The sequence below is a fragment of the Oryx dammah genome, unplaced genomic scaffold (genome assembly GCF_014754425.2).
Source record: "Oryx dammah isolate SB20612 unplaced genomic scaffold, SCBI_Odam_1.1 HiC_scaffold_2, whole genome shotgun sequence".
Lineage (NCBI taxonomy): Eukaryota > Metazoa > Chordata > Mammalia > Artiodactyla > Bovidae > Oryx > Oryx dammah.
Genome location: NW_024070186.1, coordinates 159,287,209 through 159,311,110, shown reverse-complemented (window position 1 = coordinate 159,311,110; position 23,902 = coordinate 159,287,209). Strand labels below are relative to the sequence as shown.

Sequence of the window (23,902 nt, the reverse complement as noted above, 5' to 3'; positions counted from 1 at the left end):
GGGAGAGAGGCGGGGGGAGAGAGAGGAGGGGGAGAGAGGGAGGAGGTGGAGAGAGAGAGGAGGGGGAGAGAGGGAGGAGGGGGAGAGAGGGAGGAGGGGGAGAGAGGGAGGAGGGGGAGAGAGGGAGGAGGGGGAGAGAGGGAGGGGAAGGGACAGAGAGAGGGGGGCGGAGAGAGAGGAGGGGGAGAGACGAAGAGGGGGAGAGGGCAGAGAGAGACGGAGAGGGCGGAGAGGGCGAGCAACCAGGTCAACCTGAGATGGAAACAGGCAGGAACCACGGGAGAGAAGCACCCGCAGACAGGGCCCAGGGTCCCTGCCACAAAGCTCCCCAGCGGCTCTGCCAGCCTGGAGGCGAGGCCCCCTCAGGCCCAGAGTCTCCAGTCCCCTGGATGCCAGTCACAGCGGGCAGGCAGGACACTGCAGCCAGGACGCCCACCGCAGGCTCACACCGCACCTGCTGCTCCTGAGGCCCCACGGCACCGCCCTGCTGGCTCCCGGTGCCCTCTGTTCTCCTCTGAGCCTGGTCCTGCTGGTGGAGCCAGTGCAGAGTTCACCCTCCCTTCTTGCTGGGCTGAAGGGCAAGGACACCGCTCCTCTGCGCCCTTGTCCAACTCCCCGTCCTCACCGAGGCCTGCCTGCCTCTCCCTTACTGCTTTGAGAAGCCCGCCTTGGTCTATTCAGCGGCAGAGGGCTCCAGGGCCAGCCCCAGCTGAGCCTGACTTGCAAAGCCGGCCAGGAACCTGGACGCCCAGCCCGAGGACACCAGAGCCCCCCAGAATGGACCCCAATAAGAGACGTAGGGTACACAGCCTCCCTGAGGACAGGAGCCCGTCCCAGAGGAGCTGCGCCCTGCGGGCTGGAGGGCACCACGTTCCCTGTGAGGAGGGAAGCTGTGCCCCTCCCCCGTGGCACAGCCCCAATGCCCAGAGCTGGGAACGGACCCCCAGGGCCTATCCTGAGAACTGGCAGCTTGGGAGGCCTGCAGGGGGTCTGCAGGACCCAGTGCCCACTCCCCACCAAGGGGGTGGCCCAGCAGCCAGGGCTCCCTGCCAGCGGCATGAGGTTTGCACGCGTGAGTTAGTGTGTGTAAGCGACAAATGGGAACAAAAAACAAGTTCCAAGGGCGAGAAAACAGCATTCTTAGGACATTCTTTCTAAAAACAAAGTGTGGAGGTAAATAAAGCCCAGGGAGCGCCGTCTCCATTTCCTGCGCTGACGCAGCGTGGGCAATCGGCGGGGGCGGGGGGGGGGGGGGGCTGATGCCCACGTCCCTGGTCCTCACACTCCCCTGGGACTCTGGCTCAGAGAGGTCCGGAACCGCCCCACATTAGGGCAGGTTGGGTTGTGGGTGGAGTCAAAGTCAGGCCTGAGTCTAAGTGGGCCACCGTGAAAAACGCCCCGCCAACTCTAGACCACAATGTGCTGGGCGTTCTGCAGGCTGGGGAGAGCTGCCCAGCGGAGGCCTGGGGAGCACCCTGTGCTCGAGGCAGCCTGTGGGTGCCCTGGCCATGCAGACTGTGCCCGGGTACCAGGCAGAGTCAGCGCGTTTAAAGTTGGTCGGCCCAGTGACTGCGGTCCTCAGGCACCTCCGGAAAGCAGCCGAGCGCGGCCACCCCAGGGGAACGCGGCCACGGCCAAGCCCCGGGAGCCAGCATCTCTATGTTCTCATACAACTCTATCTGCAAAACAGGCAGGTGGACCCCAGCTCTCTGACCGCTGCTGGAAACCGAGGCCAGCCACTGTCCCACCGGCCAAGAGCGAGGGAAGGCCACCCGAGCCGTCGGCAGGAAGAGGAGCTGCTCTGCAGCGGACGATCACTCCCTCCCGGCCTCCCTCAGACGGCTGGCGGCCGAGTCCACTGGCCCGAAGCAGCTCTCCCCTAGAAGCGAGCCCTTTCTCAGGATGTCCCTGCTCTGATGCACGGGCTGGTCAGGGCCGAGGGGCCTTGTGAAGAGATGACCGCAGCATCCTCAGCGAGTGAGCCCCTCTCTGCACTGGGGCACCCCCCGCCAGGGGCCTGAGCCAGGCCCGGGGCCACGGCTGAGGACGCGCTCGGAACTCAAGCAAAGTGTGAGATGAAACGCACAGCCCCTGGGGACCCCCCACTCCTGCCTCACACCAGCACCCCAGCCCTCTCGGTGGAGCTACAACGCTCACGGCCTTTCGCCTCTGACTTAGTCACACAGAACATAATCTGCCGTTTCACTCTAAGTAATCCCCACTTCTCCTGCCAAGCAGCTTAAAAGATAGTCCTTCCACCCATACCCCCGTCACTTAGCCCTGTCTGTGAAACTCCTTTCACTATCGTTCTAATCCTGAAACTCTAGCCAACACCTGGGGGTCAGCACAGGCCAAGACCTGTGTGGGATACAGCAGTCATCAGAACACCTTGACGGCCCACCCCTCAGAGACTCACCTGATGCCCCCGCACCTGCAGCCCCGAAACTAGGACAAGGGCCCTGCTGAAGGGCAAAGGCTGATGAGAAACGCAGTCTTCTCCAGACCTGGCTCAGTGGCAGAGAATGAAGCCCCTCCCCTGCAAATCCTATTTAATCTGAGTGGTTTCCAACCACCAACTAGTATTTCCTGTTTCCCTTTAATTCCTAAAGCATCTCCCCACGGAAGCAGGGACGGACTTAACTCTGAACAAACTCAAACCTGTTTTCAACAATGCCACTGGGCTAGGAACTGTGGAATAGAGAGAGAGCCCAAGAGAATCACATGCCGGGTATTTGCACAGCACTTCTGGGAAGAGGTGCTACACCTGGCCCGCCCCTGATGGAAGAGGGCAGAGAAAAATGGCCCAGGACAGCAGATGAACAGAGGCCGAAAGGAAGGGCGCAGCCCCGGCCCTGCTGGGGAAGCACCAGGAGGAAGTGAGAACTCGCACTGGGGCTAACTGCAGAGAGAACGGCACGGCCGCCAGGGGCCCGAGTCAGAACAGCAGGCGAGAGGGCACAGTGAGCAGTGGGGCCCAGCGACAGCCTGGCCCCCAGTGCCCCTAACAACCGGGCTGTCCACTGTTGAACGAAGCACTCCTCCAGAGAAATATCCTGACACCACCGGGTTTCCCAACAGAGGTCCTGCCAGACATTCTGTGTTTAATAGCAAGCTCTAGGCACTCTCCCAGCAAACTCCAAACCCATCAGGCTCCTGAAAGATTCCAGCCTTCAATGTCTGGGAACTCCTCCTCAGTAAGTCTCCCCACCCAAACATGACCCAAGCACTACTATGCAAGCCCTAGTACTCAATAAACACAAGAAATATGCCCAGCAGGAAATCTTCCAGTAGGTGCGTCCAGCCCTGTGAATATCTTTGAGGCGTGCGTCCATCAATCTTAACTATGAGGTCAGGGCTTGGAGATTTTTACACGTGAATCAACATCCTGTTTTCTCTTCCATCACATAACTGCTAGCATCCCACTCTTCCAAACGCGCCCCTTTCCCTCCACCCTCAACCTCAGACTCCTTATTCAGGATTTTGTTATCCAGGAGTGACTCTCTGGGACGTTCTTTCATCAGAACCAAAGGGGGGCAAACTGAGGAGAATGAGTACCTTATACATTTTCTCATTTGAAGTAGAACACTCGACTACCATGACCAAAGCATGGTAGTAAAGTAGTAGAGAAATTAGCATTACTCTTTCTGGCAAGTTCACATCTGTGGCTAAAACTAACTCATAGTTACTATCAACTGTTTCATTAGACAGGAACTGTTATCTGCTGCATTACCTTCATGTTCTGAATTCCAACTTTACAAATAGATGAAAAAGAGCAGCTGTAACACAGATATAATTTATATTCTGATAAATTACCCCCTGCAAAAAACTACTATAAAGTGTAATTTTCTTAAGTAGTCTTGATTAAAATGAAGGGATGAACTGACTTAACATGTAAACTATAGTTAATCAGCCCTGAATCAACTGTCTCAGTGCTGAATAGACAGCACTGCCTCAAAACAACCCAATGGACAAGAGCAATGTAAAAATGGACTCAGTATACAAAACAGAAAGGCTCAAGCAGAAATGCAAGTGAATGACCACTAAGGCTCACTGCTTAAACAGTAAAACATACACCCACACTATAAAAGGAAAATCACAACTAACAAAAGCCTATTTCTATCCTGGAGATGACTGTCATTTTCTGGGAGGTCAATTCTCTGAGAGCAGAGAGCTTGGTCAAATGCGCAATGGAAATAGCTGGGCAGCCGCAGAGTAGGGTGTGTGTGGGGCGGTGGGAACCGGAGAGCTGGCAGCCCAAACTCTTGATTTCTACCCACGACTGGTGGTTTTGTGGTAATTCGAGCTCTCCTTTCCCGATCATAAGGTCATGCCACACAGAGGATGGCTTCGGTCAGGCTTTGCATCCTGAAGATGACCTGAATCTTTCTGGGAAGCCTAGGTCTGGCAAATGCTGGGCTGGCAAGCCTCCAAGCCAAGTGCAATTATGTAGGCTCAAGTGAAAGACACAGGAGTTAGAATAAGACGTGTGAACTAGGAAACATATAGGTAAAAACTTCTTAAGTGCCTTTTCTGAGTGTCAACGCTGTTCAGCTCCTTCAGGCACACAAATCTTGTAAATGTAGTCATCACATAGTTTCTGCACAACTGTAGGAGCATTTAATCTGATGAAAGACAATCGGCAAACCAACCTGGAGATTCCTATCCTTCGGAGAGGGCACTAAGAAAACTAGGTTACTTAGAAGACTGAAAAAAATGTCCTATCTAGCCCTTCCTTAACACTCCTAAGCCATCCCTTAATATGAGCAACCTTCCTTTTGAAAAAGCACTCTATGGACGGCACTTTCTCGGAGTGCTGAGTGGGTGCGTGTTGCGGCTGAAAACCATGGAGCACCAACTCTCTAAATGCAAGTCACTGGGAAAGAGAGGCCAGCGGTGTAAACCCCCACACCAACGTAAAGTCAAGCGTCTGGAACGTGAGAAGACGAGAACACAGGAGCTCTCAGATTCCAGGGCCAGTAAGTACACACGGGACGGAGAAGAGAAGGTGTTCGCACCAGGGGCCAAAGAATCTAGGGAGGAAAGAAGTAGATCCACAGTAGTCTGGGGTCTGGAAAACCTCCTCCACAGAAGAGCAGAGAGGGCGAGACAGAGACACACCCCGAGGTGGACGGGCAGGGGATCCTCGAGGGTGGTGGGCGCCAAGGCGCCATCCTCTCCTTTCCCGGCCCGAGAAAAGGAGTCGCGGACCTGGATCAAGCTGGTGACGGAGAACGCAGGGCTCAGAGCCGAGGCGGACCTCCTCAGCGTGGGGCACGGGGCGTGCGGCGGGCCGCTGACCAGGGCGACCCGAACCCTCCTGACTGGCCCGCGCGGCCCTCACCTTGTCCGAGTCCAGGTCGGGGTCGGCCTGGCACAAACGGTACAGGAAGGATTTCGGATCCCGGCACAGCGTCTGCCGAGTGGTGAGGAAGTAGGTGCCGCCGACGTTGAGCCGGACCCACTTGGACACGCTGCCGGGACGCTGGGCCAAGGCGCCGAGCCCCGCGCTGCAGCGCCGGCACAGGCCGCCCCCCAGCCCCGCCCCGAGGCCGCTCGGGGCCGGCGGCAGCAGCTCGCAGTGATTCTCCGCCATGATCCCAGCAAGCCCCGCCACAGATCCTCGCCACCGGAAGCGTCCGGTCTTTAATACAGTCCTCCGAGCTCTGTCCCGCCCACAGGTCCGCCTTCGTAAAGCGCCCACCCCGGCGTCACGCGAGAGGCGGAAGTTCCGGCCCGGAAAAGCGGCCGGCCGTACCCTCTTCCGGCCGGAGCCCGGCGTGGCGTGGCCTGGTGACGCCAACGTGGGCGAGCCGTGGTGGAGCCGGGTGTCGGGCTCGAGAGGGGTTCGCCAGCCTCCGCCGGGCGCGGGCCATGTCTGGACGCCCTGTTCTCGGACCCAAGTCCTGGTCGCCCGACCACACCCGACCCGCGCCCCGGCCAAAGGAAGAGCTACGTCAGCGAGCGTCTACACTCTACATGCTTTTTTATTACAAGACTACCGAGCATACGTGGAAAATTCATCATCTGGTAACTACATCTAAAGCACAAATATTTGGGGGAAAAAAAAAGGAATAAACAGATTCATTAAATTATGATATGATTAAATCATCGACCAAATAGAAAATTTATATAATAAAGCCAGAAAAAAAAGTTGTAAAATATAGTTTACAATAATTATTCACATTCAAGGCTGTACATCCATACATACAACAACGTGGCCCCGAACATGAATTCAATCCAAATAATTCATATATTAGATTTTAAATAACACAGACTGAACTAGAGGCCAACAGTAGCCAGCAAATAACCTTATATAAGAATAAAAATACAAAAGTGTATATCCTAATATCATTGCATTATTTGTTTTCATAAGTTCTTTTTTTAATGTTTGCTTTGCCTGTACATCACAGTTACAGCTACAGACCAGGTAGAGAATATTACACGTTATAACTGACTGCCACCAACCTGAAAGACAGCTAACATACTACTGATTCATCCTATTTTGTGTTGTTAAGGAACAGCTACAGCAGCTCTAAATATTGCAAAAGTTTGATTTTGTCGATGTCCAATCAAACATCACAAATAGAGGCTTTTCATCAGCAAAATGAACCCCTATTCATAGTCATTCAGCCAGATGGGTTAGACTAGGGTGGGTTACACAGCTAAAAAAGTTTGCCTTTTGTAAAAAGTTCTCTGTACATAGTTTGGTATTTCTTCATAGTGAAGAAATAGGTCTGGGGGAAATTCAGGTATCCTTGGAGGCTTGCCCACCATGCTGTCTGAGCTCAGATAAAACTGCCCTCTGCTGAACAGCTTCCTCCCCAGGCCAGATCTCCACAGGCAGCCTAGTTCACGACCCTGCAGTCTTGGGCCAGCAGCCTGCACCCCTCAGAGGCTCTGGGAGTGACTCCCGCCCTGAGTTAAGGCACTTGCCATGTAGTCTGCCTAAGAGGCAAGAGCCACACCCACTCGAGTCACCACCAGTTCATGCTAGATTTGGGTATGAAAGGAAACATGGGGAAACGCATACAGTGCCATCTCCAAGGAGAGTACCTTCACCATGCTCACAGCTGCTCAGCCTCTGCTCTGGTCTATGGACCAACCAGAGGGAGGTGATCAGAGGGAAGGGAGAGCTAATTCTGCACAATCTGGCCACAGCCCCTGACGCCGCCAAGTGGCACTGAGCGTGGCACCCAGAAGTCTCCCATGCGTGTTCCACCTCAAAATTGAAAGACCCCAAACTAAAGTGCAGAAATTAAGGATGAAGCCACATTTGGGTGGTCTGGACTTGAAAGACAACTAGGAAACCTGCAACACTGGTGGGCAAGGACAGGGGAGGAGAAATCCTTAAATCCTTTTCAGCCAGGACAATCACATTCTAAAATGAAAAAACCTGGCCAGCGTGCTCTAATGAACTGCTAAGACCTAAGTCCTGTGATCTGAAGGGCATGAGGGCAAGCACACTTCCCTAAAATCCAATTGTCTACATGGTTTCAAGTAAAGCCTTTGCTCTTTTGCTGATTCCAAATGGCCCAGTGTACTTTCTGAGTCTACAAACTTCATTACAAATTATCCACCAAGTATGTGGCAAGGTCAGTTCAACACTTTTTATCTCTGCTGACTGTGCATATGCAAATTCAGTACCATTGTGGACACAAAGTACAAGATTCTGGAAGTGTCACCAAGCACTTGAAAGCCGTAGCAGCAGGGGAGGGAAGGTAACATGCAAGCATAACCAGGTTTTCTCAATGAAAATAAGGAAACTGGCTTTTGGAAAAATATGTCACAAATAGCTTGCAAAATGACATCACTTTAGGATTAAGAGGGGGTGGGGGAAAGAGCAATCTTACTCAAACATTCTTGGGAACACACAGCTTACCAGAAATTGATTTGTTCAGAATCTGCAGAACACAACTAAGGAAGTTCTGTACTGGAACTCTGAGCATCTGCTCATCAGATCAAGACAGAGAAGAGACACTGTACTATCTTTAAAATGAACAAACTTTTTGCCCCCAAAACACCACTTCTAGGTATCTGGGCAGGGTGGGGGCGAGGGAGATTCAGAGTCCAAAATCAACGATTTATGAGGATATTAATCACAGCATTATTTAAATGGTGAAAAACCAGAAGCCACCTAAATGTTTTATAGCAGTGAAATGGTCAGATAAATTATGATAAAAATTATTAAACATTAAACTCTACAATCATTAAAAATAAGGTTTTTAAATCACTGTTCAAACATGACACATTAAGAAAAAATACCAAGTGGGAAAAGCTGGATGCAAAATGGTGTGCGTTGTCATGTTCCCAGGTCAGTTACAAGAGCGAACACACGTGTGCAGGCGGGGCGGCAGGCTGGGCCTGTACACAGACGCGCGCAGTGGTCTTTCCTAGGTGCTGAGCCTCCCGCTGATTTTTTTCAGAACACAACGTCTTAAGAAAGTACAAACCACCTGGAGCCCCAGGCGAGCACGCTGTCCTCGGGGGTCTGTGCCACAGGCAGTCGGTCTCCTTTGGGCCTGCACCACAAATGCCACAGACTGGCCCCCCAAGGGCGCTGGGGTAGGTGCACTTCCCCTCAGCCCTGGCCTGACCCCAAGAGTCATCTTTCCCAAGGCAAGTCTGTAACCAGCCTCCTGAGATGCAAGGTTCAGAATGGCAGGCCCGTGATGCCCCTCTCGGTGTGGGGCTTTGGGCTCCATGTAGGGCTGCCCACTACCCTGGTCACGTCACACCTGGCTTCCTCACGCCCCTGGAGGGAGGCCAGGCGGTGCCAGCTGGCAAAGCCCTCAGCCCTCCTGCCCCTGCTCTGTGGCAAGAGGGGCCGGGCGGTGGGGGAGCGGCGCTATCCTACAGGCACTGGCTTCAGCTCTGGCCACCCTGCCCCACCCCGCTCAGTACAACTCCGGGCTCCTGAACTGTTCAACACTAGGGCGTTCTCTTTCTCACCCTGGATCAGCCCACGTGTATATATATGTTTCCAGGTATGTCTGCGCGCGTTCAGACTGACATCCACCCACATCTTAGAACGTAAGGCACCTGCCTGCCAGGATGATGGCTCAAAGAATGAGGTGGATAAAACTAAAGACTACACAAGAAACCACAGGGTAAGAAGAGAATATCTAAGGGCGTTTAAAAGAAAAATAAGGGAAGAGGCTTGTGAGCAGAGAAAGGTGGCCGACACAGAAGGGCTCAGCTGTCACCGGCTCAGGCCAGGGCAGTCACTTCAGCTCTGCCAGCTGCTAGCTCAACCCCGAAGCCCTGGGTCTCTGGCTCTGGAGGTTAAGATGGAGCTTGTTGGTTGAGCCCAGAAGGTAGTGGCGCTCTCCGGAAGGAAGAATGCAGTGGGAGCGTTGTCTCTCCCCGAGCAGCCTAGCCGAGCGCGCTTTTACAGCCAGGACTCAGCTCTGCCTATCACCCCTGCACCCAGACATCCAGGACAGACGCCGCGGGGAGCAGCTCCCCGCCCTCCAACTGCACACACAGACACGGGCGCTGTGGTGAGGGGACATTTCAACAGGGTGTGCACCTGAAACCCAAGTCCTGATCCTGAAAGGCTCAAGACAGACTTGCTTTTTGGAAAGCAGGTGAACACAGGCAAGCCTTTTCCAAAGTGAGGAGAGGGGGCTCAGTCTACGGCTACATGCCCAGGTCAGTGGGCCGACCCCCACCCCAGGCAGGCACCCCCTGCGCCTTGGTATCCCTCCCCCCCCCACACACACACCCACCCACCTGCTGGTGAACCTGGCTGCATCCCTGCACCCCTCCAGCCCCCCCGCCGGCCCCCGCACAGTGGGATTCCCCACAGCCCAACCTCCTTCCGAGTTTAACAGCTGCTGTTGTGACATCACTAATAGAGGTTAAGACATCCTTCCCTCCATGTGGACTGTGGGTCACACGCGGTGATGGGTGGGACAGGAGGTGGGGGCACAGAAGTCGTCAGGGGACCTTTTCCATGGGAGTTTAAATCGGTGCCTTTGTGAAAGTCCAGAGGAAGTGGCGGTCACCCCTCCCCTGGGGACAGGGCCACAGCACCTGCTCCTCCTCCACTGGGACTGAGGGCTGCCCCTGGGACACCCTGGGCAGGGCACGCCCCCTGGGCAGGGCACGCCCCTACAGAGCAGGAGGAAACAGCCTGACACTGGAGAGGGCAGGCGGCCCGGGTTCACGCGTGCTGCTCCTGCCCCAGTGCCAGGGGAGCGGCGCCACTCTTCTCCAGGCAAAGCCCGCATGACAGGGACCAGGTGACCCGACGACGTGAGGGCTTTTTGATGTTCCCAGTGGACACGTAAAAATGCTCTGAGCTAGACTCGGAGAAAGGGCAACTTTAGCAGGAAAAGGGTGTGTGGGGCGGCCTTGGTGTGATGGAGGACCGGCCCATGTGCCAATGCCGGGCACCTCACAGCCCCGACTTTACCCAGACACACTCCACCTTCCAACCAAACTCTCAGGAGGGCCATCGGCTCTCGCTCCTCCGAGAGGAGGCCACCAGGTCTGTCTGCCCCGCTGCCCCGGCCTCAGAGGAGAGGGGGCCACAGAGCCCCGGCTCCTGGGGCTCCCCCGGGGCAGTGCTCGGTCCCCAGCCCCGGAGCAATGCTGCTCCGTGGGGTGACACACTGGAGTGCTTGGCTGGTGCCCTCCGACACAGCAGCGGCTCCACGTTTCGCCTGGACAACCTGTTCCACTTCTCACCGCCCGGAGTCTGCCCGGCCGACACGACGCAGGAGTGCTTGCAGACAGACAGCAAGGACCGCAGGAATCTCACGGCCACGACTACTGGAGGAGCCAAGCACAGTCGTGGGGAATAGGCCAGACACTGGGGACAAGAAGAAAGGGGCAAACGGACAAAAGCCAAGAACCCCCCCCGCCTGCAGAGCTGGAGGCCCCCCAGCAGGGGCCCGCCTGGCTCCCTGGGGAAGAGTTGGTTCCCCGATGATCCAGGGGCAGGGAGAGCCCAGAGACACGCCTGGGCCCAGGGGCCACAGCAGGACGGGTGTGACGGGCCCGCGGTGGAGAGCTGGTGCCACGAGTCTGTCCCCGAGTCGGGGCGGGAGCCAGGCAGACGTGCACAGCGCTGGTCCCCACGGCGAGCAGAGCGTGGAGAGCTCCACACAGCACAGAGAGCAAGCAAAGCGACCCTGAATTCCTTTTCGTTATTGGTTTTGTTCTTTGTGTGGTTGGGTGTTTTTTTTCTTCTTTTCTTTTAAATAAAAAAGCTGCAAGGTTCCGCCGTCTGCGTCCCCCTTGAGATGGCCGGCAGGTGATCTGGAAGCGTCCGGAGGCGGCAGGCTGTGCGGGGCATGGCCCCGCAGTGGGCGGGCTGCAGCGTCACTGCACGGCGGCGTCCGGGTGGCTCTGGTACCTGTGCCGCCACACCTCCTGTATCTTTCGGCACCACTTATGCGCATTCCCGCTGGGGTCCATCAGGTAATATGTCCTGTTTGGCTGCAGAGAGAGACACACTGACTCTTCCGCTAGGGGTCCCAGCATGACTGGCACCCACCCGGCAGTGAGAAATCGAACAAAGAAGGTGCCGGCTCGTGTGGCCACCACAAGCACCTCCAGGAAGCCCGAGAGCAGGTGGGCGTTCTCCTTTCACGTTTGTGTGGAGATTAAACGAGCAGGCCAGGACCTGCAGTTCCCTGGGGGTGAGGTCACCCTGAGCCTGAGAACAAGCACCGGTGTCTCCTGACCCAACTCTGAGCTGAGCCGTGAATGTTGGGATCCCTGGCATGTGGGGAAGGAGGGACCACGACCCCCCGCTGCACCTGCCCCGCTGGCCACAGCATTCGACCACTCTGGCTGGAGGCAGAGGCCCGAGTGCCCGGCAGGGGAGCCCGTGGGGACAAACTCACCGTGTGCACAAAGAAGGTTTTAAAATTCTTGGCCTCTGGTCGGAGCTCTTGTGACCATGGGATCTCGCCTTTCAAGACTTTGTTGACAGGATCCACGTAATACAAATGTGGCCCTTCTGTGAGCAGCAGCTGTCGTCGCCGTGCAAATAAACCCTGGTGCAAATGACGACAGAAAAGAAAGGACACTGCTCGTTAAGGCTCGAGTGGAGGCTGAGCGCTCCTGCTGCCGCCTCGGATGCTGGACTGTTGTGGCGCTCCAGCACAGGGACCACCACCAGCCCCTGCCCACTGGCCTGGGTCAGGGGCGGGCACACCTCCCCTGATTAGGACCAGGCCCCCGGGTCAGACGGAAGCAGCAGCACCACACCTGCTGGTGCGAGCCGGACCTCAGCATCCAGGACGGGACGTCCTACTCTGGCTGCCGCACGGGATGGGGCCGCAGCCTGGCCCAGAGAGCCTGCCCTCAGCACCCAGGCCCTGCCGCTTCCCAGGCCCTCTGCTCCACGCCGAGGCCAAGTCCTGAACGCTGACCCCCGCCCACCACCTTCACAGAGGCTCTCGGGGCAGAGACACCCGGGATGGGGGAGCCTGAGCCGACAAGGGCCCACAGCAGCAGAGAGAGAACGTGTGCAGAGTCTGATATTTTTGGACGCGTTAATCCATTTAATTAATTCATAAAACAGTAAGATTTTCAGAAACAATCCTGATAATGTAATAAGTGACTTGCTGGGATATAAACAGAGGTTCCTCAACCAGACAGAAACCTTGACCTCAGTGACCAACCCCAGCATCAGGCAGAAATCAGAACCCTGGCTCCCCAGTCAGCAACAAGAGGCCGGATTTCTGTCTGCCCAGCCTCCATGTGCTCTCAGAGGCCTCCTCGAGCGGCTGAGGCCGTCCTTAGCTCTGACATGCAGAGACAATCTCTCAGAGGGAGGAATGGGAGGAAGACACGGACACTCAGGAAGGCGCCTCCAGACTCTAACTTACCTTCCGCTTGTCTACTGGACCCATTTTTAGTATTAAATTATTTTCTACAAACTGGTGCCTATAAAAAGAAGCAAACAAGGATCAGACACTCATGTCAGAGTCAGAAACTCTCCAAACTCCTCCCTCAGAACAAACTCCCCGACAGCACTATGAACCCTGCCTCAATCAAGCCTCCCCCTTCAGAGACCCAAGTGCACGCCAGTGAGGGGAGCAAACTGCAGACGCGCCTTAGCGCGTGCACTGCACAGAACCATGCCTGCCCGTGGGCCCGGGGCCACGGGTGCTGGCAAGACCTCAGCCTTGGCTCTCCTCAGCAGCGTCTGCTCAACAGGGGAAGGCACGGGCAGATGGCGGGAATACACGTGCTCGCCACCTGGAAGCAAAGCTGGGGGGAAAGAGAGACTGCTGTTCTCACGTCACCACGCTAAGCTGGGACCCCGATGCGGTGCTCAGAAACCACTGTGCTCTGTAGAATCACAAATCCCTAAAGAGCCAAGTTGGAAACTTGGTTTAAGAACATCTCATCTGGTGTTTCTATCATAGTAACAAAACACTTGTATCCAAACATGGCAGGAATTTAGAAGAAAAACTCCCAAACACAGATTCTGACTTAAAACATATTAGTAACAAGTACCGTCCGCTTTGACTCCTGGGACCTTAGCATCTGCAGGTTTTCTCTTTTGGTTAAAGCTAGCCGTTAGTGCTTTATGTTTTGTCTGACCTGACTGAAACTCTTGATCTAAAGGTTCTACTGTACGAACAGTGAAAGGCATGAGACGCTTGTCACCTCACAGTGACGATCTTACCCCAGAGGTGAGCAGACTGCCCACTTTCCTGGCTGCTCCTGGGACTGGCACACGTGTGAGACAGCCTGGCTGGGGGGCCACCTTCTCCCGTGAGTTTAACTGGCCTCCAGATCTGCCCCACCGAACCCACCAGACAATGCCCGCCCCACAAAGCCCACTAAACTAGGGCCCCTCAGGAAGGACCCAGATCCAGTTAAATGGACACAGCACCATGTGGGTTCTGAAAACAACTCAGAAGAACATCAACAATAACAAAAAGTGTTGTGACTTTCATGAGAAAAAGTGTGATGCTTCCTCTCGGAGGTACCTAAAAACCAAACAAAAATAAGACTTGAAACAAAAAGAAAAAATCAAGAAGTTCGTGAGGAGACGTAATGAGGGTCTCCTGCAGGGCAGAAAAATGCAGATGAACCCATGGGGTCCAAGAGGACTCCCTGTGACCGGCAGGTCCCACCACATCAGCACCAGACACTGATGACAGGTGGGAGATGATCGGATTATCTGATCTGATAATGGGAGGGGTGTGTGTGTGTCCCCGAGTACAGTCTAGTCCCAGGGGTGGGTGTGTGTGTGTGGGGGGGGGGGTTGTGTGTGTGGGTGTGTGGGTGTGCGTGGGTGTGTGGGTGTGTGTGTCCGTCCCAGGCTGGTCAAAGACCTCACTGCCAAAGCCTGCAGTTAGCTGGGCGGCAGGGGCCGGGTCGCCCGGGAAGCCAGGCAGGCAAGGACAGAAGCAGCCTCCACGGCCTCAGCGGGGATGGCATAAAGAGGTCAAACAGGAGGAGAACGAGAGAGCAGGGGACAGCAGGCAAGCTTCAGTGTGAGGGACCCTTCTCTACGCTGAAAACAAGTCACCAGACAGAATAACACACACGATACAAGGGAACAAAAGGAACCTCTAACTACAGAAATAACCACAGTTTTGCAAAGATAATCTAGAGACAGCCAACACCTGAGCTCCAGAGTGTACACAAAGCAGCATGAAAGGGTTAAAATCTCGAGAGAAAGCTGAGCCAAGGGCACGGGCTGGAAATTCTCCCCAAAGAAATGAAGTGGCCCCCAATTCTCCATGGCTCTGAACAAAGACACCGAGCCCTACTCTTCTGGCGTTCTCCCAGGGTGCACTGGGGTGCAGGAATGGCGGGAGGGACTCGCTGAATGCTGCAGGGCTCCTGCGCCCAGGAATTTACCCTCAGGACGCAAAGACGGCAAAGAGGGGCATGCTCACAGCAGGAACAGTCCCGTCCGGGAACCTGCAGACGCAGGGCTAGCCGTCTCCTGGCACAGGCCTCTGCCCGCATGCTCCCTCCTGGCTTCTCCCGAGATAGGAGAACCACGGTGGGCAGGGCAGGAGCAGCCCGAGCTGGATGCAGGCTGGATGCGGAGGCCGTGGTGAGGAAGCCCAGGAGCAGCGTGCAGAGCAGCTGGGCAGCAGCCACAGCTCGGCAGCCCACTTGGCTGACCAACCAGTCAGCTACCCTGAAACATGTAAGGACTAAGGAAGCATTTTCATCTTTCACTTCTAAAAGTCAATCCCCACTTTCCTGAGGGGACCGCCCCAGGCCCCACCCGGTGCTGGCACCGCCTCTCTGGCAAGTGTGCAGACCCGAGTCAGAGACACACCTGAGGTCCAGAGTGCACACAAAGCAGCATGAAAGGGTTGAAACCTCGAGAGAACCTGACTCTCAGCACGTAGGCGGCGTGTGGCCGCAGCTTTAACACAGCCTGCTGCCCCACAGCCTCTAGCTTCCACCACTCAGGTGCCAGCTGCCCACGTCACTTCACATGGGGTGACAGGGTAACCCCCCTTTCCTGACTCCAGAGCTAGTTCCCTCCTCCTCACCCTCTCCCACCCCACCCAGACCCTGAGAAGACCCACCTCAAGGCCACCAGCCCAAGACTACCAGGGAGCCCAGGCTGCTGCAGGAGGGCTGTCAGCCGGCCACGGCCCCGAGGCAGCTCCACAGGCCCCGCAGTGGGGGGCCCACACCAGGCTGCCAGGCAGGAGAGGGAGGGCCAGGTGGCCATGCCCAGCTCACTCCAAGTGCCCTCTCTGAAGCCTTCAGGGCATGAGGCCCCTTTATGCACTCAACTTTACGAAGACCTCAAAGAGCTCCCCCTCATTTGGGTCAGATGCGTACTTATGTGTAAGAAATTAAAACAGATTTCAAACATTTAGCTCATTAAAAGGCTAAGTAAATCCATCCCATATTAATATAAATGATTTAATTTTTAAAATAACTTCTTTCAAAGCAATGGTAATTAACAAGAAGCAGAAAACTGTTATATGTTCTGCAAATTCCTCTAACATCCGGCTCCACAGAGAGCTGGGTTTTTCAATCCGTTTCTGCTTTCACTCTGCTGTGATGCGGTGTCCAGGCTGAAGCGCATGAAGACCTCAGAGGGGAGTACTTACAGCCTCTCAGCTATTTGTGGGCATTCTTCTTTGACACTACACCAAAAGTCTCCAAGTGTCGTTTCTTACAGGTTAGCTGCCACATGGAATCCAAATCCCCAGGGATGGATTTTCCATCTTCCAGGACACCAGAGCTCACCCATCCCGCTGCACTGTGACTGGGTGCTCCACCCTGAATGGTCCGACAGCACCCAACACTGGTTCGCTGAGTTACGGAGATCTTCTGGATCCTGACTGATTTCATTCTATGACATCAACAAATCAATCCACAAACATTGCTACCTTTCTCCTCAAAAGCACTTTCTCTTTTAAGCACTGGGAAGATGTCAAGCTGACAGTGATGGGTAAAGTTTGCCCAAATTCTAATTTTCACTTGAAGATTGTGGTTTTATCATTGGTAACAAACACTAGCAGTTGTTTTCCCTGAAGCTACAGGCTCATTCCATTCATTTCCCAGAACACCACTGGCTGAACAGCTGAGTGAATAACCCCAACTGGCAGGCAGACCTTCCAGGAGAAACGGGCTCCCAGAAGCAGACCAGCCGTCCAGCTCCCAGAGAGGTGAGCATGCAGAGCCCACCTTGAGCGGCCTCGCCCTGGAGGCAGGGGCAGCAGGAGGCATTCTGCAGCCCTTTCGCCTGCTCTACAGCACACTCCCCAAAAGCGTCCTCCCTAGCAGGCCTTGTCTTCCTCTGCCTGTGACCGCTGGCTGTAGAGCCGGCTCTTCCTGCACCGCCTGGCCCTGCAGCTGGCGGGTCTGCCCACGATTGCTCTGGCACCATCACTACACAGCAACGCGTTTGTTCCAGAAGAAATCGTGACATTCAAAAGGGGTGCTCAACACAGACTGTCTCACACACGGCGCTTCCTGCCAAGCACACAGGGAGAACGTAAAAGGACACTTTCTTTGCTGGCAAGCGGGGCAAACGCTTGCAGACAGAAGCCAGCAAAGTGAGTGAGTACAGTCCCACTGGAGGTCTGTCCGCCTGGAAGGGGAGAGAGCCACATGGAGGCAGAGACACCAACTCCCTCCCCACGTCAGCAGCCACATCTTCAATCCAGCGAGTCATGGACCACGCTCATGGCCCCAGGGGCTGTCAGCAGGGCCAGTGGCCTGAGACTCTTCGGACTGCCAGCACTCCACCACACCTAACTCCTCGCTAAGGCGCTCCAGGGGCTGCACGGTGTCTGGGTTGGAAAGAGCTCATCACGTGTCACTTACAACATTCCATTCTTTTATCTCTGAAATCCTGAGTGACTGGTGTCCAGATGCTGCTGCAACTTCTTGGGCACCAAAACAGCAAAGATACTGTTCACAGACACAACACAGCAAGTTGCGCAGACCCCCCAGGCAGGGAAAGCAGTGTCTGTCTTGCTTCTGTTTTATACAGTTGTGCCCAGTTTCTCTGGAGTGGATTCCTCCCTGTCACGATTCAGAGAACTCAGGGTCTTTCTCTTGGCCCTGCAAAGGCTCCTCTCTGCCCGTGCAAAAGGTGAAACTAAGAAAATGCTTGAAGACAATGTCCAGGCAGAGAACCTCTTCTCAACAGGACCAAGACGGAAAGCAGAAAAGAAACACACCAACTGGTTTTACTTTGTAAGAATTTGCAACTTCCCCTCCCAAAAATATGATGCACAAGTAGAATGAAAAAATAGAAGAAGAATGCTTTCTTGAAATAAACAAGGAAGTCTTCATATCCAGGGCGCTGAAAAGTCAAATTGCAAAACACGCAAAATGTACACCCAAAAAAGGGTCAAAGGACATAAAAGTACCTCAAAAAAAAATACAAGTGGCCAACACACATGGAAGAGGTATGCCCCGACCAGAATACAGGTGCCCGTTCACAGAGCCCATTTCTAGAGCAGCCGGACGTTCAAGGGCAGGCGGGCCCTCGGGAAACAGAGGCTCTCAGGTGCTGTGGGCACAAAGCACTGCCTCCCTAACCAGGCGCCCCACCCGCCGCCTCAGGGCCCACCATGAAGGAGACAAGGCGTAGAGGGTGACCCAGAGCAGCCAAAACTCAGAGCATCCTAAACTCTCCATCAGGGGGTGGTGGTTATTTACATCACAACGAATCCCAGTCCAACCACACTGCTGGCGTGCCTGGCCCACTGAGCCCCAGGGGAGCCAACCCCACCCAGCCCCCAGCCAGCGCTTTAAACACCCACTTCCAGTTTGGCGCTTCGAGGGTTGGGTCCTCATGTGCAAAAGGCAGCTATGCCCGCCAGGGCCCTGACGGCAGCAGGGACAGAGGGCGGGACTTGCGGCGCTGCTCACGCCCGTGCGTCCTTACCAAGGGTTTCCGCTGGCCTGCTTCTCCAACAACAATCTCTTCTCGTCTTCAGAAAACTGTAAGTCCAGTTCAAAGGAGTTCGTGTCCAGGTCGTGGATGTACTGCTCGATGTTGCTGCCCGCCCGCTGGGGCAGGCCTGCGTCCACAGCCGACAGGGAGTGCGAGGAGGAGGATGCCGACACCTGCATGCAGCCGAACTGGCTCAGGAGATTGTCATACTGTGGGCAGAGCAGGCAGTGAGCGCGGCGTCCGGCTCCCCTCTGCCCCAGAGGGTACCCCGTGGCCCACACCCTGAAGGTCGAGCCCCTGGGGAGACAAGCTGCTGACCAGGGGCCCCGCTCAGAGTGCCCTGACCAGTGTGGGCCACTCAGACTTCTCCTCACCACACAGCAGGCCACCCAGCCTCAGGCTGGGCCCGGCCTGCCCTGTGCCCCGCTTCTGACAGCAACCTCAGAAGCTGTTCACCCCTTAGAGAGGGGCTTATCTTCAGTCCTGACCTACAGGAAGAGGAGAGCCAGGACCTGGGCCTGTTGACCTCCGAGGGTCCCATGCCGCCCTGCAGGGTCAGGATTAAGGTGGCAACACTGGAGCTCTCACCCTGGCAAACACGATGAGACAGCAGACAGAGGGCCTGCACACGACACGCAGGAGTGTATAGACGCCCTGTGGAGCCAGGGTCCCCGGGCACTGAGATCAGAGACAACTCCCTTGGAGCCTAGCCAGCAAAATATGGCCCTCTGTGGGACTCTCCTGCCACAGGCCCTGGCAACCCTGCCCATGCCAGCATCAGGGCTCAAGGGTCTGGTCAGCCACTAGGGCCAAGGAGGAAGTCCTCTGCGTGTGCGAAGGCCACGGATAGCTAGAGCCACTGAGACAGGGAAGCAGACCGCAGAGTGGGGCACAGATGGCTCCCCACGTCTGGTTCTCCTTGAGTCTGAGCATAAAGGATATTTTAGGGCAAAAGAAGGGGGATGTGCAGCTTTAAACGGCAGGTGGGAGCCATGGAGAGGCGCTCTTGATCTCTAGGAGGTGATGCCTGTTGTAATTTTAACTCAGCTGTGAGTTACTTTTAAGATAAACTCTAGAATTCCTCAGTCAACTGAGGTGGAGCGCTATATATGATGAATGGTTACAGGCCACAATGACAGAAATCACACCAGAAAAATGGACTGTGGCTGACAATAAAAACATCTGAAACTACACATAAACACAACCTTCCCCAGAAGAGTTAAGGAACCAAGTATGCCAAGGGCCTCCGCTGCCCATCCCTCAGGCCTAGAGTTGGGCGCTAAGAGCCGACGGCAACCAGTGTCCATCCTCAATGCTACGTGCCCTGAAAGCGCAAAGCAGCAGTGCCCAGGACTCGCTGGGAAATAGAGGAAGCATTCCAGAATGTCTTTAGATACACAATTATAAAGACACCAGCCAAAACCCAAAGACAGAAGCCCACCAGGAGAACTGGTGCCCAGGCTCTGGTCCAAATCCCTTTGGGCAAAAATTAACTAGAGGAAAGGTGAAAGGGGCACACGTGGCCCAGGGCCTGGCACTCTGTGCTCGGGGCGGACAGAAGCCTCTTCAGTCCCAGTGGGGACCTCAAGGCCAGTGTTCACCGCCCTCCACCACGTATCTCCACTGGCTCTCGCTCCGGCCACCGCCCCACCCCCAGGGACGCCCCAGTGCGGCTCACGTTGCCATAGCAGTCCTCGTCGTCTTCCGACATGGCCGGCAAGTAAGCCGTGAGCTTTGGGGGTGTCTGGTGATGCAGGTCCTCCCACGTGATGGACTCAAAGAATGGGTGGGCTTTCAGAGGGCCATACCCCTCCATTTCTTCACAGCCTAATCTCTTTGTGGCATCTAAAACCTGAAACAGAAGCCGAGACAAGTCAGCATTGGGGTTAAAACACAATTCTGACCCAAAAAAACTCTTCTGAGTAGTTCTCGATTCTTGGGGTCTCTTGGAACTTGGAAGGACACGGAGGGCTGGGGACAACGGAGTCACCCTCAGGGATCCTTTCACTTTTTTGGAGTCTCTGCCCCTGCTCACACAGGCGAAAATAATCACGACATTAAAAGTTCATGAATAGTGGCAAGTATCCTCTCAAAATCCTAAAACAAGAAAAAGAGGAGCTCACTGGCTCCAGTAAGAGAATGAAGAGTTCACACAGACAGAGGGCTCCAAGGGACCTTGGCATCTGGCTGCTCCCAGCCCCATGGAGGACGCAGGCCTCCCCCACTGGGGACAGCGCAGGAGGGCCAGGTGGGCAGAGGCAGACGCACCCTTCTCACCCAGACCAAGCAAAGGGAAGGTGTGGAGCCAACACACACCAGGGGAAAGGACACTGCAGTTTCCAGAACACACACACAGACACTCCCTTCCTGGGCACGCTGTCCCTGTGCTAACGTCTGACACCTTGCGTGCCTGACTCTAAGGCGGACACTCACCAATGTCGCTGGGCGGAACTTACACCACCAGCCACACAGCACAGCCAGCCCCAGCGCCCTGCAACCTGAAGTGCGGTGTGTGCTGACGAACAACTGCAGAGTGTTACAGTAACTTCCTGTCTTATTAAGGTCAAAAATCAGACACCTGGGAACTGAAAAGGCTTGATGGGAAGAGACTGGAGATACACATCTACCTACAACCACTGTCTGCCCTCAAATGCTCTTTATTAAACATGGTACCGCCAAGGAAAGCCCCTCTGACCACAAGATGAGAGGGACTCGGGGTGGCTACTGGATGAGCTCACCAGAAGAAAATGCAAAACATTTACCAGAAGTTTTTCCACAAGATCTCTCGCCTTAGGAAAGAATTTTTCAGGAAAGTCATACTCCAACTTAATGATCTTCTGAAATATAAGATACTCATTTCTGTAAAACAAGAAAAGCTGTCATTCTGGGTGGGGGCACACAGACTCCAGCCCATCCCAGAACAGAGAGATGCAGCCCTCCGGGCCCAGCCAGCTCCCTCTCCTGCAGAGAGCCACCGCAGTCACTGAAGAGCCGGCAGGAGGGTCCCCCCACGCCCCCAGGACCGCCCTCTCCCGTTCATCAGGCTGCTGCAAAGGGGCGGCCAGAGCCGGGCAGGGTCTCTTACCCGGCTCGGAAGGGAGGCAGTCCTGCCACAAGCTGGTATATGATGCATCCAAGTGCCCAAAGGTCTGAACTTCACGGGAAGAGAAAACACAGGAGAGTGACATTTGTAACTCCAGCGGCGAGTGAGCACAGCTCAGGTCACTCCATCTGTTCACACCCCCGCTTCAGCTTCTCACCCCTTCCTCTCCTTTAAAACCAGGCCAGTGTGTGGTGGAGACCTCACCTGCTCTGGGCTCCCCTTGAGGGGGCCTCCCTGCTGGGCCAGACCAGGTGCCTCCCTTGGGGGCAACCAGCGCCCCAACAGGCCTGGCCTGACCCTGACCAGGGAGCAGTGGTCACTCCTGAGGGCAGCAGCCACTAGCACAAAAGCCCCTCCTCCAGTGCCAGGGAGGGCACAGGCTCAGAGTCCCCCCTCATCACTGTCACCCCAAGGACATGGATGCCATTCGCGTGTCAGGCTGCGCACCAAGCACTTCTCTTGCACTGCCTGGACTTGTGGCGCACAGTCTGCCCCTCATGAACATTTCAACCACACACTCTGAAAGACACTCCAGGGCTCTGAGCTTCCATAACCAGCTGCAGGAAGCCTGGAGGGGCGGCCGTGCTCCCACCCACGCCCTCCCCTTGGGGCATCGCAGAGGCCTCGCTGAGAACTACTTTGCATGCTTTATTTCCTCTGTGAGTTCTGCATTCTATTCCCAGCTCAGCCCTAGGAAAGCACCAAGAGGCAACTCGCCCTGCACGGCCAGTGGCCGCCCTGCAAGCCCTAAACGTACGAGGCTTGTGAGGTGCTGGACACAGGCAGCTCCTGGAAGAGGCCACACCGGGCATTCCGAAGACGAGCTCATAGGTCGTGGGCAAGACAACGGGCCGGTTACAGAGCTGGGGGCCTGGGTGGAGGCTCTGTCCTCGGACCCACATCACCAGCATGGCAGGCAGATAAAGGACTCAATGTGAGTTAAAAATGCCACAGATCAGAAATCTGAGTCACAACACACAGGTAGGGTGAAGGCATGTTAAAAACAAATGCGCATTCTCAATAACTAGTTCTTAACGCTGGGCGTTCTCTGCTGTCTGGTGTAGTTAACAGGGGGAGCTAAACGAGACAAAGGCTGACAGAAAAGCATCGGCCTTGTGCTGTGACAGTGTCCAGAAAGGAGGGGCGGGCTGTGTGCGTGTCGGAGGGCTGCCTCCCTAGCTGCCCCCGGTCACCTCCCGGGAGCAGGACTGCTAGCGGAACCAGCCCCGGGCTAACCTTCCACAAGCGTCTTATCATTTAACGGTTTTTAATGCGATGAAAAATAAAAGGGGAAGCCAATGAACATTTCTGGAAAGCAGTATGCACCAGTGATTTCTTTAAATGCTCAGTTAAACAGTCATTCTATTCTTAAAATTCAAAGCACACCATGGGGCAGCGTGGCGCCCGGCCACTCAGGCAGGAGCCTGTCTTCCTCAGCACAGGCTGTGCGCGCGCGGGAGGCACGTCGGGCGTGGAGGAACCACAGCGAAGCTGGATAAGCTACACCGAGGTGAGGAGACCACACAGCTCTTAAGAGATTTCTGCCAACACTGGGAGTGACATGGGAGATGTCCATCAGCTAATCGCAAGGAGTGTGATTCAAAACTGGTCATTCCGTGTGATTCCAGCTGTACAAAAACTCCGTAAACACATATACAACACACAGAAAAAAAAAAGCTGGAAAGACTGCCACACCAAACCATTGTCTGTGACTGCAAGCAGGCTGGAGACTGTGAGTGCTTTTTGTTTTTGTTTTGACTGCTTGCCTTAAGGAATCTCAGTTCCCCGACCAGGGATTGAAACTGGGCCACAGCAGCGGAAGTGCTGAATCCTAACCATTAGACCACCAGGGAACTCCCTATTAATTGCTTTCTTTTAGTCTTCATATTTTCTAAGAAGTCTTTATAATGAAAAGGTACCATTTTTACAATCAGAAAAAAAAGTCAACTATTTTTACGTATCACATGACTTTAAGAATTAAAAAGCAGAAAGGGTGCCCGGTGGCGTGCCCCTCAGCCCTGGTGCAGCCCTTGCCCCTCAGCCAGCCAGCTGTCCAGGCCCTGGGTGTCCTGCTAGAGGTTTAAACGCACAGATGAGCGCCCCTGTGCCCTCCTCTCCCTCAGCAGGGCCTGGAGACCTTCCTCAATCAGCAGTGAGAGCTTCCTCTTTCTAAAAGTGACTCCAACGAGAGGAAAAGCCGGTTCTCGGCCAGCAGGGACACACTGGAGAGTCTGGCTGAGCGTGCCTGGCGGAGGGCTCCTCAGAAGGGCCCTCGGGGTGTCTGAGACCCGCTGTCCTCACTGGGGCCTTCACACTGCGGGACGCTGGGTGGCACCCCTGGCTCCACCCAGTGCCTCCCCACCCATGAAGTGTGACATCGTAACTGTCTAGACCAGAAGTCTCCTGGCGGGAGAACTGCCCCACGGGGAAGC

At 55.2% G+C, this 23,902-nt stretch overlaps 2 protein-coding genes and 1 non-coding gene across 4 annotated transcripts in view; all 3 read right to left on the bottom strand.

The window, feature by feature from the left end:
* The window catches only part of KCTD5 (potassium channel tetramerization domain containing 5), a 26,950-nt gene extending 15,644 nt beyond the window's left edge, over nt 1-11,306 (bottom strand). The window contains exon 1 of one of the 2 annotated variants that reach the window (XM_040254580.1): nt 5,342-11,306. In XM_040254580.1, coding sequence (XP_040110514.1) covers nt 5,342-5,593 — 252 coding nt within the window. In that variant the 5' untranslated portion in view covers nt 5,594-11,306. The remainder of the gene's footprint in view (nt 1-5,341) is intronic. The other variant, XM_040254569.1, reaches the window with a different exon arrangement.
* The window catches only part of PDPK1 (3-phosphoinositide dependent protein kinase 1), a 62,406-nt gene continuing 44,470 nt past the window's right edge, over nt 5,967-23,902 (bottom strand). The window contains exons 8-14 of the mRNA XM_040254558.1: nt 21,453-21,521; nt 21,130-21,226; nt 20,046-20,219; nt 18,359-18,576; nt 12,846-12,903; nt 11,856-12,008; nt 5,967-11,445 (exon numbers count right to left, since the gene is read on the bottom strand). Coding sequence (XP_040110492.1) covers nt 11,329-11,445; nt 11,856-12,008; nt 12,846-12,903; nt 18,359-18,576; nt 20,046-20,219; nt 21,130-21,226; nt 21,453-21,521 — 886 coding nt within the window. The 3' untranslated portion in view covers nt 5,967-11,328. The remainder of the gene's footprint in view (nt 11,446-11,855; nt 12,009-12,845; nt 12,904-18,358; nt 18,577-20,045; nt 20,220-21,129; nt 21,227-21,452; nt 21,522-23,902) is intronic.
* TRNAG-UCC lies at nt 23,252-23,323 on the bottom strand. The gene has a single exon. It is a non-coding gene; the product is annotated as a tRNA-Gly (tRNA).